Below are 12,709 nucleotides of genomic sequence, written 5' to 3'. Positions count from 1 at the left end.
TGCCTGGATTCAAACTCTGGTTTGTCACAAGCTAATTCTGTGACCTTAGGCAAGTTAGTTAACCTCTCTGAGTCTTAATTTTCTCATTTGTAAAAGGAATAATTATAGAACATAGCTCATAGAATTATGAGGATTAAGTAACACAATGAATAACTATTGTGTCCATAATAGTACTCACTAATGTACATTGTTTTGTTTTAATTATAGCAATATTTAAAAGAACTGGAAAATGCAGAAAAGTAAAAGGAGGAGTTGTTTAATTCTATTATATAACCACTATTAACAAAACACAGGGCTGTATGCATCTAACTTTTCTGTTTATATGTATGCCTAAGTATACTCAATTTTATACAATTAGATATAATCATTAACTTGTTTTAATAATTTACTTTTCTGTGTCCAGTATAATTTATTGTATATATCACTTTATAATTTGTGTTATCAATTTACTTTTCTGTGTTTAATATACATTATTATATAGAGTTTTAATAGTTGCATATTAGTCCACCATCATTTGTATTATGTTAGTCATTCATTGGACATGTAGATTGCTTTTAATTTTTTATTATTATAAATAATAGGAATCTTAATCTAAATTCACATCTTTTGGTACATATTTTATTAATTTCTTGGTATAAATTTATAGGAAACCATTTAATAAGCTATAGAATTTTTCTAAAATTAATACTTTTAGAATAAATTGCCAAATTGGTTTCCATAAAAACTTTAATTTCATTTCCAGCAATAGTATATGAGGCTTCTAGTTTCCATGTAACCTTGCCATACCTAGGTAGTATGTATACATATTTTTTATAATATCCAATTTAATGGCTTCTGTACAATATGGAACAAGTCATTTTAATTCTGAGCTTCAGATTCCTAACGTGCAAATTAAATTAATGGGTATAGAAGTCAGAAATATAGTGACAGATCACAAAGTTTATATTGATTCCAGAACCAATTGATATTCAATATTTGAACTGCAGTTCAAGTGACAAAGCGCCAAGGTGAAGTTGGGCTAATGCCAGAAGAGGCTGAAGGGAAGTTGGGCTAATGCCAGAAGAGGCAGAAGAGGCTCATTATAGATGAATACTGAGGATCATTTCTCTGCTAATGCCGTGACTGTCCAGAATGTCCCAGTGTTGATTAGAAAGTAATGTAGATAACAGTTATAATTTGAATATCTGATTGTGTCTTATTGCTGTCTATCCTGCTAAACTGTGTACCCTATGACGGCAGAGATCTTTGTTTGTTCACTGATACAATTTGTGCCTTTAGCACGGAGCCTGACACATAGTAGGGGATCAATAAGAAGCACCTTATACAAAAGTTAACTCAAGATAGATTAAAGACTTAAACATAAGACCTAAAACCATAAGAACCCTAGAAGAAAACCTAGGCAATACCATTCAGGACATAGACATGGGCAAAGACTTCATGACTAAAACACCAAAAGCAATGGCAACAAGAGTCAAAATTGACAAATGGTATCTAATTAAAGAGCTTCTGAACAGCAAAAGAAACCAACATCAGGTGAACAGGCAACCTACAGAATGGGAGAAAAATTTTGTGATCTATCATCTGACAAAGGGCCCTAATATACCAGATCTACAAAGAACTCTAAACAAATTTACAAGAAATAAACAACCCCATCAAAAAGTGGGTGAATGATATGAACAGACAGCTTCTCAAAAGAAGACATTGTATGGCGGCCAACAAACATATGAAAAAAAGGCTCATCATCACCTGGTCATTAGAGAAAATGCAAATCAAAAACCCACCAAATGAGATACGCATCTCCATGCCGTTAGAATGACAATCATGTAAAAAGTGAAGTCAGAACAACAGCCTGGCGGAGAGGATGATGGAGAATAGGAAGCTTTTTACACTGGTTGATGGAGGTAAAATTAAGCTTCAATCATTGTGGAAGACAGTGTGACGATTCCCAAGGATCTAGAAGCCAAGGAAATACCATTTGACCCAGCACTCCCCGTTGCTGGGGTATATACCCCAAAGGATTATAACAATAGATTTCTGCTATAAAGACAGCATGCACACATATGTCTTACCTTTTGCAGCCAGCTATATTCACAATAGCAAAGACTTGGAACAAACCCCAAATGTCGCACCATGATAGACTGGATAAAGATAATGTGGGCAGCATATACACCATGGAATAACACTATGGCACGCCATGAAAAGGATGCAATTGCATGTCGCTTTGCAGGGACATGGAATCATGGATGAAGCTGGAAACCATCATTTTTGGCAAACTAACACAGGAACAGAAAACCGAACAGCACATGTCCTCACTCATAAGTGGGAGTTGAACAATGAGAACACATGGACACAGGAAGGGAACATCACACATCAGGGCCTGTCGGGGGGTGGGGCCCCAGGGGAGGGACAGCATTAGGAGAAATACCTAATGTAGATGATGGGTTGATGGGTGCAGCAAACCAAAATGGCATGTGTATACCTATGTAAAAAACCTGCATGTTCTGTACATGTATCCCAGAACTTAAAGTATAATAATAATAATAATAATAATAATAATAAAGTATCTTTTGAATGAATAAATAAGCTGAATGAAGCTACCCTATACTTATCAAGAGACTGCACCTGGTAACTGGCAGTGTGCTGTCCTCTGGATAAGTGTGGATGAGCTGCCATGAATGAGGCCTCTTAGACTTGCCTTTTCCCATCTCCCATGCTGTGTCCCACTGATAGTCTTTCTCAGATATTTAATACCTTCAGCCTGGTTAAGATTCAGCCTCTCCTTCTAGAATCCATGCTTTGCAAAGCAATGTTGGGCCCCTGTGCTCTAAACCATTATGGATTGACTTAATAGTTCAATTCAGAGGGTAGAATTATTTCTAAGTTCTTAGGGATTCTTCATTGCTGTCTTTTGGACTACCTAGAGCAACTACCTCATGGTGTGGTTGAGGGTATATTACATGAACTAACATATCATGTAAAATATAGGACTGTTGATCTAGGCGATACAGTGTGGTGGTTAAAAGCCTAGACTTTAGAGCCAGACCCTCTCAATTCACATCTGGGCTTCACAACTTAATAGCTGTGTCACTTTAAGCAAATTGCTTAATCACACTATATTCAGTTTTCTTGCTAAAAAATACAAAAATATTACCATTGATATGGGGATTTAATGAGTTAAAGCATGTGTACAAGTAAAAATGGTAAGTAAATGTTACCTACTATCTTTATCATTATTATTAGCCTCAATGACCTCACTGAGAATTTGCTATGTGCCAGACACGAAATATGTATTATCTCAGTTAATCCTTAAAATAATTATGTGGGCTATGACTGTTATCCCTACCTCATGGATATTCAGGTTCAGAAAGTTTTAGTAATAACTTAAAATCATATAGATAGTAGGTAGTAGAGCCTGGATTTAAATGCAGGTAGGTCTGAAATATTCTCTCATAGAGATACTTTTCTTAACATAATTTGAAATATCTGCATTCTTATCAACATTTTTTAGTATCTGACTCTTAGCCTTTTTACCTATGCCCAAAACCTTAGAACTAACTTTAAGTTCATGTGAGTGTTTAAACATCCATCTGTTGGTTTCATGGTCTGTAGTTTCTAAAGACTCTTACAATTCTTAAATTACACTGTGATCCAGTTCACCCACCTCTCCATTTCCTCTACTAGGATCTTAGCAAAATCAATCAGTCAGTTAAATAATTAAATACCAATTAAAAGCTATAGGATGGCAAATGATGACCAAAACAGACAATTAGCATGCCATGGTGTGGGGACAGTAAGGTTATAGAATCTTTCCTTGAAAGATCACAATGCAACTATTTCAATATTCATTTTAAACAGTGAGCTGGAGTTACATGCTCGAACCTAACAGTGATTCTCTACCCAGCGTGGAAGTGTCCTGACACCACTAGTAGCAGACACTCATCTATTATAAGGTGACTGGTTGACTGAGTGCCCTGTGATTGGCTAATATCCTTCTCATCACAGTGATGGACTTGAAATTTGAACCCTTTTCAGTCACCCCCAGCAGACAAAACAAGGAAAACTGAAAAGCCATCCATTTACAGATGTCAGCACAGCTGCTGTGTTTTTGGATATGATTTGCTGTGCCACATTTGACAGATTATTTTTTATATCTTTGGGATTTATCTTGTTTTCATTGGAGTATACTATAAACTGTTCCATTACCTTTTACCAGGTGAATAAATTGTGATATTTGGTAAAATTATCTTTCATAGCCAAGAGATTCCAGTGTACAGAGAGCTAGCATGACTGTCATTTGGCAGGGCGGTGGCAATTTGTGCATGATACGTATTCGGGAAAAACATTAGCATGTGGCTTATGATAGCATGGGTTTACACGGGGTTCATCTTGATGTTTGAAGGTCATGTTTTTCTCTTCAACAGGTTAATTATGTATGGTTTTGTGAAGGCTATGATACATGCTGGCCAGTTGAAAAATGGAGACTTTCATTTCACTGACTGTTTATTTTTTGGTTCACTGATGTCTGCTACAGATCCAGGTAATTGCTCAAATCATCTATTTTCTTCTTTTAAAATCAAACATTAAAAAAAAATCAAACATTTAAATTGAATGTTTCTCCCCAAGACTATCACCTGAGTCTACATAATAATTTCTATTCCTCTTCATCTGCAGTTGACATATCTGTTAGTAATCACGAAAGAAAAGAAAAGGGGAATATTTTAATAGTGCTAAAGAAATTGGTTAGAAAGTAATTTCAGTAGTGGGAGAGATCTTTAAAGTCATTATAGTTTATTTCTCTAGATAAGCTTGTCCAACCAGCAGCCCATGGGCTGCATGCAGCCCAGGATGGCTTTGCAAGCTGGTCAACACAAATTCATAAACTTTCTTAAAACATAATGAGATTTATGCACAGACCTTTTAATTTGCTCATCAGGTATCGTTAGTGTTAGTGTATTTTACGTGTGGCCCAAGAAAATAATTCGTCTTCCAATGTGGTGCAGGGAACCCAAAAGATTGGACACCCCTGCTCTAGACACCCCTGTTCTAGAACATGTAACTATTTTGAGTTATCATCCTGAATTTTCTCCAGTCAATATGTCTTCTCTTCTTTTGAGAACGATGTATTACATTAAATGGTTTAAAGATATATTTTAAAATGTTTACTATGGTACTTTTCGAGCATATCAAACATACGGAGAATAGTAAAAGAATTCACATATGCCCTTCAGCAATTATCAAATACGAGCAATCGTATTTATACCCCTTATTTATACCCCTCCACATGCACTCTCTCACATCATGACTGGATTATGTTAGAGCAAATTCTAGCAATCATATTATTTTCCTTGTAAATGTTTTGAAAATGAGCATTGTCATTGTAAGACCTAAAATATTATCATTCTTTAATGATGTCCAAAATCTTCTCATTGTTTTAATATTCCTAATTGTCTTATTGTCATTATTCATTTGTATAGCAGTTTGTACAAATCAAGATCCAAACAAGGGCAGCATATTACCATGGATTGATATGATTGTTGAGCCTCTTTTATCTAGAAGTTTCCCTTTTATTTTATTTTCTTGTCATTTATTTGTTTTAAAAAAGTGGCAATTTGTCTTGTGGTTGAATTGAATAGAGTTCCTTAAAATATTCCTCAGTGCCCTGTATTTCTTATAAACTGAGAGTTAGATTCAGAGGTTTAATCAGATTCAGGTTCAACCTTTTGGTATGATTACTTTAAAGATGGTTATGTGAGCCTTCTGTTGCATCACCTCAGGAGGCAAATACTGATTGGTGACTCAGCTGTCAGCTGATCCATCATATTATTGATTGTTACTGTAGCAAAGACTACCAGAACACAACCTGTGGTTGAACAACATGGTTTTATTACCCGTTGTAATGAAAGTGAATACCATGGGGAATCATGTTACGTTAGAAAGGACTTATTATAGGACCTGGGTTTATGTTTGGTTATTTTAGTGAGGGTTTAAGGCATCAGGACTTTGGTCTGGATTCGATGCTGTCAGGAAGTGGGAATAACTCCAAGACTGGGCATCTTAGTTAAGTCTTACTTAGAAGGAGGAAAGAACTCGATTGAGCCTAAAGCTACAATTGGTGAAGAAGCAGTGGTCACTCATAGTAGCCAGGATAGGGGATGTTTGGTCAGTTTTGTGGTTTGGACAATGTTCATTATTTGTGTTTAGACATAATTACACAGTAGTACTGTTTTGTCTGGATCCATCATGGTCACAGAATAACCTTGCCTGATGTCATTCTGTGAAGTTGATTTTGTTCAACAGGAGAACATCAAGGTCTAGCTAAGAGTATCAGGCCAGCTCTTGAATGTCAAGCTACTTTTCTCTTTCTTAGGAACATATAAGAATCTTTCTCAGCTGGTAGCGGTGGCTCACACCTATAGTCCCAACCCTATGGGAGGCCAAGTTGGGAGGATCACTTGAGCTCAGGAGGTCAAGACCAGCCTGGAAAACTTAGGGAAACCTTGTCTCTCAAAAAAATTTTTTTTTTTTTAAATTTAAAAAATACCCTGGTGTGATGGTGCACATCAGTAGTTCCAGCTATAGCTACTTGGAAGGCTGAGGTGGGAGGATCACTTCTCAGGCCAGCAGGATTGGCAACACATAGTGACTTGTTATAAATATAAAATCTCAGGCTCAACCACAGACTTAGTATCAGATGCTAGAATTTAACAGTATCCTCAAGAAATTCATATGCACATTAAAGTTTGCAAAGCTTTACATTTTGGAGTTACCCAATTTTATCCAATGGTTTTAGTACCCACTGATAGGTTTTGCTTAAGCCAGTATTTATTAGGGGTTAGAAACTAGTGGTATGCTAATCTAATCCTACCTTTTGCATTTATTAGCTGGTGGTACTCTCCTTAATGAAGTAGTTTTCCAGTTCAATTATTTCAGTACCCAATGGTATAATTTAAACAACAAAAGCAGGGCAAATGATCCATTTTTTTTCTTTATTTACTAATTTTCAAAAGAATGTGTTGTGTAGCATCCTGCACATGTGACCAATGAGATGAACGTTTNGGAATATTTTAATAGTGCTAAAGAAATTGGTTAGAAAGTAATTTCAGTAGTGGGAGAGATCTTTAAAGTCATTATAGTTTATTTCTCTAGATAAGCTTGTCCAACCAGCAGCCCATGGGCTGCATGCAGCCCAGGATGGCTTTGCAAGCTGGTCAACACAAATTCATAAACTTTCTTAAAACATAATGAGATTTATGCACAGACCTTTTAATTTGCTCATCAGGTATCGTTAGTGTTAGTGTATTTTACGTGTGGCCCAAGAAAATAATTCGTCTTCCAATGTGGTGCAGGGAACCCAAAAGATTGGACACCCCTGCTCTAGACACCCCTGTTCTAGAACATGTAACTATTTTGAGTTATCATCCTGAATTTTTCTCCAGTCAATATGTCTTCTCTTCTTTTGAGAACGATGTATTACATTAAATGGTTTAAAGATATATTTTTAAAATGTTTACTATGGTACTTTTCGAGCATATCAAACATACGGAGAATAGTAAAAAGAATTCACATATGCCCTTCAGCAATTATCAAATACGAGCAATCGTATTTATACCCCCTTATTTATACCCCCTCCACATGCACTCTCTCACATCATGACTGGATTATGTTAGAGCAAATTCTAGCAATCATATTATTTTCCTTGTAAATGTTTTGAAAAATGAGCATTGTCATTGTAAGACCTAAAAATATTATCATTCTTTAATGATGTCCAAAATCTTCTCATTGTTTTAATATTCCTAATTGTCTTATTGTCATTATTCATTTGTATAGCAGTTTGTACAAATCAAGATCCAAACAAGGGCAGCATATTACCATGGATTGATATGATTGTTGAGCCTCTTTTTATCTAGAAGTTTCCCTTTTATTTTTATTTTCTTGTCATTTATTTGTTTTAAAAAAGTGGCAATTTGTCTTGTGGTTGAATTGAATAGAGTTCCTTAAAATATTCCTCAGTGCCCTGTATTTCTTATAAACTGAGAGTTAGATTCAGAGGTTTAATCAGATTCAGGTTCAACCTTTTTGGTATGATTACTTTAAAGATGGTTATGTGAGCCTTCTGTTGCATCACCTCAGGAGGCAAATACTGATTGGTGACTCAGCTGTCAGCTGATCCATCATATTATTGATTGTTACTGTAGCAAAGACTACCAGAACACAACCTGTGGTTGAACAACATGGTTTTATTACCCGTTGTAATGAAAGTGAATACCATGGGGAATCATGTTACGTTAGAAAGGACTTATTATAGGACCTGGGTTTATGTTTGGTTATTTTAGTGAGGGTTTAAGGCATCAGGACTTTGGTCTGGATTCGATGCTGTCAGGAAGTGGGAATAACTCCAAGACTGGGCATCTTAGTTAAGTCTTACTTAGAAGGAGGAAAGAACTCGATTGAGCCTAAAGCTACAATTGGTGAAGAAGCAGTGGTCACTCATAGTAGCCAGGATAGGGGGATGTTTGGTCAGTTTTGTGGTTTGGACAATGTTCATTATTTGTGTTTAGACATAATTACACAGTAGTACTGTTTTTGTCTGGATCCATCATGGTCACAGAATAACCTTGCCTGATGTCATTCTGTGAAGTTGATTTTGTTCAACAGGAGAACATCAAGGTCTAGCTAAGAGTATCAGGCCAGCTCTTGAATGTCAAGCTACTTTTCTCTTTCTTAGGAACATATAAGAATCTTTCTCAGCTGGTAGCGGTGGCTCACACCTATAGTCCCAACCCTATGGGAGGCCAAGTTGGGAGGATCACTTGAGCTCAGGAGGTCAAGACCAGCCTGGAAAACTTAGGGAAACCTTGTCTCTCAAAAAAATTTTTTTTTTTTTAAATTTAAAAAATACCCTGGTGTGATGGTGCACATCAGTAGTTCCAGCTATAGCTACTTGGAAGGCTGAGGTGGGAGGATCACTTCTCAGGCCAGCAGGATTGGCAACACATAGTGACTTGTTATAAATATAAAATCTCAGGCTCAACCACAGACTTAGTATCAGATGCTAGAATTTAACAGTATCCTCAAGAAATTCATATGCACATTAAAGTTTGCAAAGCTTTACATTTTGGAGTTACCCAATTTTATCCAATGGTTTTAGTACCCACTGATAGGTTTTGCTTAAGCCAGTATTTATTAGGGGTTAGAAACTAGTGGTATGCTAATCTAATCCTACCTTTTGCATTTATTAGCTGGTGGTACTCTCCTTAATGAAGTAGTTTTCCAGTTCAATTATTTCAGTACCCAATGGTATAATTTAAACAACAAAAGCAGGGCAAATGATCCATTTTTTTTCTTTATTTACTAATTTTCAAAAGAATGTGTTGTGTAGCATCCTGCACATGTGACCAATGAGATGAACGTTTAAAAACATATCACTGTGGCCGGGCGCGGTGGCTCAAGCCTGTAATCCCAGCACTTTGGGAGGCCGAGACGGGTGGATCGCGAGGTCAGGAGATCGAGACCAACCTAGCTAACACGGCGAAACCCCGTCTCTACTAAAAAATACAAAAAACTAGCCGGGCGAGTTGGCGGGCGCCTGTAGTCCCAGCTACTTGGGAGGCTGAGGCAGGAGAATGGCGTAAACCCGGGAGGCGGAGCTTGCAGTGAGCTGAGATCCGGCCACTGCTCTCCAGCCTGGGCGACAGAGCGAGACTCCGTCTCAAACAAAACAAAACAAAACAAAACAAAACAAAACAAAACACATATCACTGTGAGCACATGGAGTTTTACATAGATGACATGTTTCAATCTGCTGTTGTCATTATATTCTTTTTCATGATCAAAAGATTCCATTTTTGACAAGTGGGAGCCTCTTCAAGTTTCCCCTGTATCCTTTTATTATAATCCTGACAGTTTTCAATAGGTTTCTTGCTTTTGAGTAAGACTAGATGTTTCAATCTTATCTTGTATATTTCCTGCACTCTACCTAGGAATTACCTATCTCTCCGAAAAGCCTTGACTTTTTCTAAGAGAGAAATTTAGTTAGAGACCATAATCTGGGCACTAAGGGATTGCATTGCTGCTGAATTGGTAATTGTTTTTAGACCTTTTTTTAAAAGGAGAAATTATATCACAAATTCATAATATTTTCAGTTAAAATTTAGTATTATAGGAACTTAACTGCCTTGAATTTTATTTTCATTTTTATTTTCTTCTGCCTGCTCTTTGTCTTCATACACATTCATATAATTTCTTATTTGCTTAAAACATATGTTCTCAAAAGTATAATATATATACTGTTACTAAAAATATGATAACTAAAACTGTTTAAGATTTTATTGTGGTTATTTTAACCTGTGGATATATCCCACTAGTGAGGTACAGTTAAAAATTATTCCCTTTTTTAAAATCACTTGAAGTAACTTCTCTGTGTGGTTAAGCCACAAGTCGATATATAATAATATTCATTTGTTTTATTTTGTTTTTAATTTTTGTTTTAAAACTAGATTATATATAGGATTCTAAAAAGAAAATCACAGAACGAAATAAGAGAAATCTAGCTTCTCTCCCTGTCTTCTTTACCCTAAATTTCCAACAATTTTGATTGGTTTTTGGCTTACCCTTCTATATTTAAATTTAAGCAAATACACAAACATGCACACATTCCTCTATATGCTACTATGCACATGGTTCTTCACCTTACTTTTGTTTAATTAACAGTATTTTGGAGATCTCTTCATAACAACATATAAAAATCTTTCTCAGCTGGGAGCAGTGGCCCATGCCTATAATCCTAACCCTATGGGAGGCCAAGGTGGGAGGATCACTTGAGCCCAGAAGTTCAAGACCAACCTGGACAACATAGGGAAACTCTGTCTCCCCAAAAATAAAAAAATAAAAAGATAGCTTGGTATCTTTTTATGGTGCACACCAGTAGTTCCAGCTATAGCTACTTGGGAGGCTGAGGTGGGAGGATCACTTGAGCCCAGAAGATTGAGGCTGCAGTGAACTATGATCATGTCACTGCACTCCAGCCTGAGTGACAGAGCAAGACCCTGTCTCAAAATAAATAATAATAATAATCTTTCTAATTATCTTTAGTAGTTGAAGAGTACCCCCATGGTTTATTCAATCAGTCTTCTATTGATGGAAATTTGGGTTCTTTCTTCTGCAATTATGTATGATGTTGAAATTAATAGCTTTTTGCATTTTGACAGTGTTTCTTTGGGAGACATTTCTGGAAGGAGATAATGGTAAATGTATTTGTAATTTTCCTAGATGCCAAACTCCCCTCCATAAAATTTGTACCATTTTGCATTCATACCAGCAAGGTATGACAATACCTGTTCTTCACAGTCTTGTCAATGCAGTAGACAATCAAAACTTGGGGGGTTTATCCATAGGAAAGGTGAGGATTTATATATCCCTATAGCATGACTTAGTGCTTCTTTTATTATGAGTAAGATCGTATGTTTGTATTTTTGTATTTTATTATGAGTAAGATTCATATATTTAGGAGATATGAAATTTTTAGAAAAAAGTTCTTATACATATGTATTTCTATTATATATCTATTTTTTTCTATTTATAAGACACCCTTTTCCAGTAGAGTCATTAAACTTTTACATTTCAATGTTTAGATGCCCTTAATATGTTAGGAATATTAATCTTTTCTCTGTAATATAAGTTACAAACAGTTTTCCTGGTTTGTCATGTCTTATTTTGCTTATGGTATGAGAGGTTGATTGAAAGAACATGAAATGAAAGTGAGTCTTAGGTTTGGAACCCATGGTGTAGATTGAAGATCAGAGCCCCAGAGTAGTATACAGGGATAGACTGCTCTATCCCCAGGATTAGGAATGGCCTGGTCACTATGTCATTGCTAGAAGATTTCACCCTCACACAGCCCAAGGGAAATGCAGAAGTCCCTTGGCAGCCACTGGAATCATGGACTCAAGACTATATATTTTCAGCCAATCTAGCTAGTTAAGGTTGTTCTCTTCTGCCATATGTAGATATTCTGCCTTTCAGGGTCAGGCCTCACTTTGCATCACCTTTGCACAAATCTTCTAGTTCAGAAGCACTGCAACCAGCATTCCCTGGTCCCAACACTGAAGGCTGAGTTTGTTGCCTTCTACTGAGTGACTCAGCTAGCTCTAAACACAGTTGAGTTATATTCAAGTGCTGCTCCTTCCGTGGCAGGTGATGCCCCTGAAGTTTAGATAACACAGGAAAACCAATTAAAATGGAAAATAAATCCAGGCTGGGCACAATGGCTCATGCCTGTAATCCCAACACTCTGGGAGGCTGAGGCAGGCGGATTGCTTGAGGCCAACAGTTCTAGATCAGTCTGGACCACATAGCAAAACCCATCTCGAAAGAGAGAAAGAGAAAGAGAGAAAGGAAGGAAGGAAGGAAGGAAGGAAGGAAGGAAGGAAGGAAGGAAGGAAGGAAGGAAGGAAGGAAGGGAAGAAAGGGAAAGAAAGAAAGAAAGAGAGAGAGAGAGAAAGAAAGAGAGAGAGAGAGAGAGAAAGAAAGAAAGAAAGAAAGAAAGAAAGAAAGAAAGAAAGAAAGAGAAAGAAAAAAGAAAAGAAAGAAAGAAAAGAAAAAAAGAAAAGAAAGAAAGAAAGAGAAAGAAAGAAAGGAAAGAAAGAAAGAAAGAAAGAAAGAAAGAAAGAAAGAAAAAAGAAAGAAAGAAAGAAAGAAAGAGAAAGAAAGA

The 12,709-nt window shown here is 36.4% G+C and overlaps 1 protein-coding gene across 1 annotated transcript in view; it reads left to right on the top strand.

Moving 5' to 3' along the window:
* Positions 1-12,709, top strand: part of SLC9A9 (solute carrier family 9 member A9) — a 597,181-nt gene that overhangs the window by 154,008 nt on the left and 430,464 nt on the right. Inside the window, exon 5 of the mRNA XM_017882282.1 lies at positions 4,422-4,537. Within this exon, the coding sequence (XP_017737771.1) occupies positions 4,422-4,537 (116 nt within the window). The remainder of the gene's footprint in view (positions 1-4,421; positions 4,538-12,709) is intronic.

This window comes from Rhinopithecus bieti, unplaced genomic scaffold (assembly GCF_001698545.2).
Source record: "Rhinopithecus bieti isolate Rb0 unplaced genomic scaffold, ASM169854v2 scaffold_12642, whole genome shotgun sequence".
Lineage (NCBI taxonomy): Eukaryota > Metazoa > Chordata > Mammalia > Primates > Cercopithecidae > Rhinopithecus > Rhinopithecus bieti.
The sequence above is the reverse complement of the archived record's forward strand: the minus strand, read 5'-3'. Positions and strand labels throughout refer to the sequence as shown.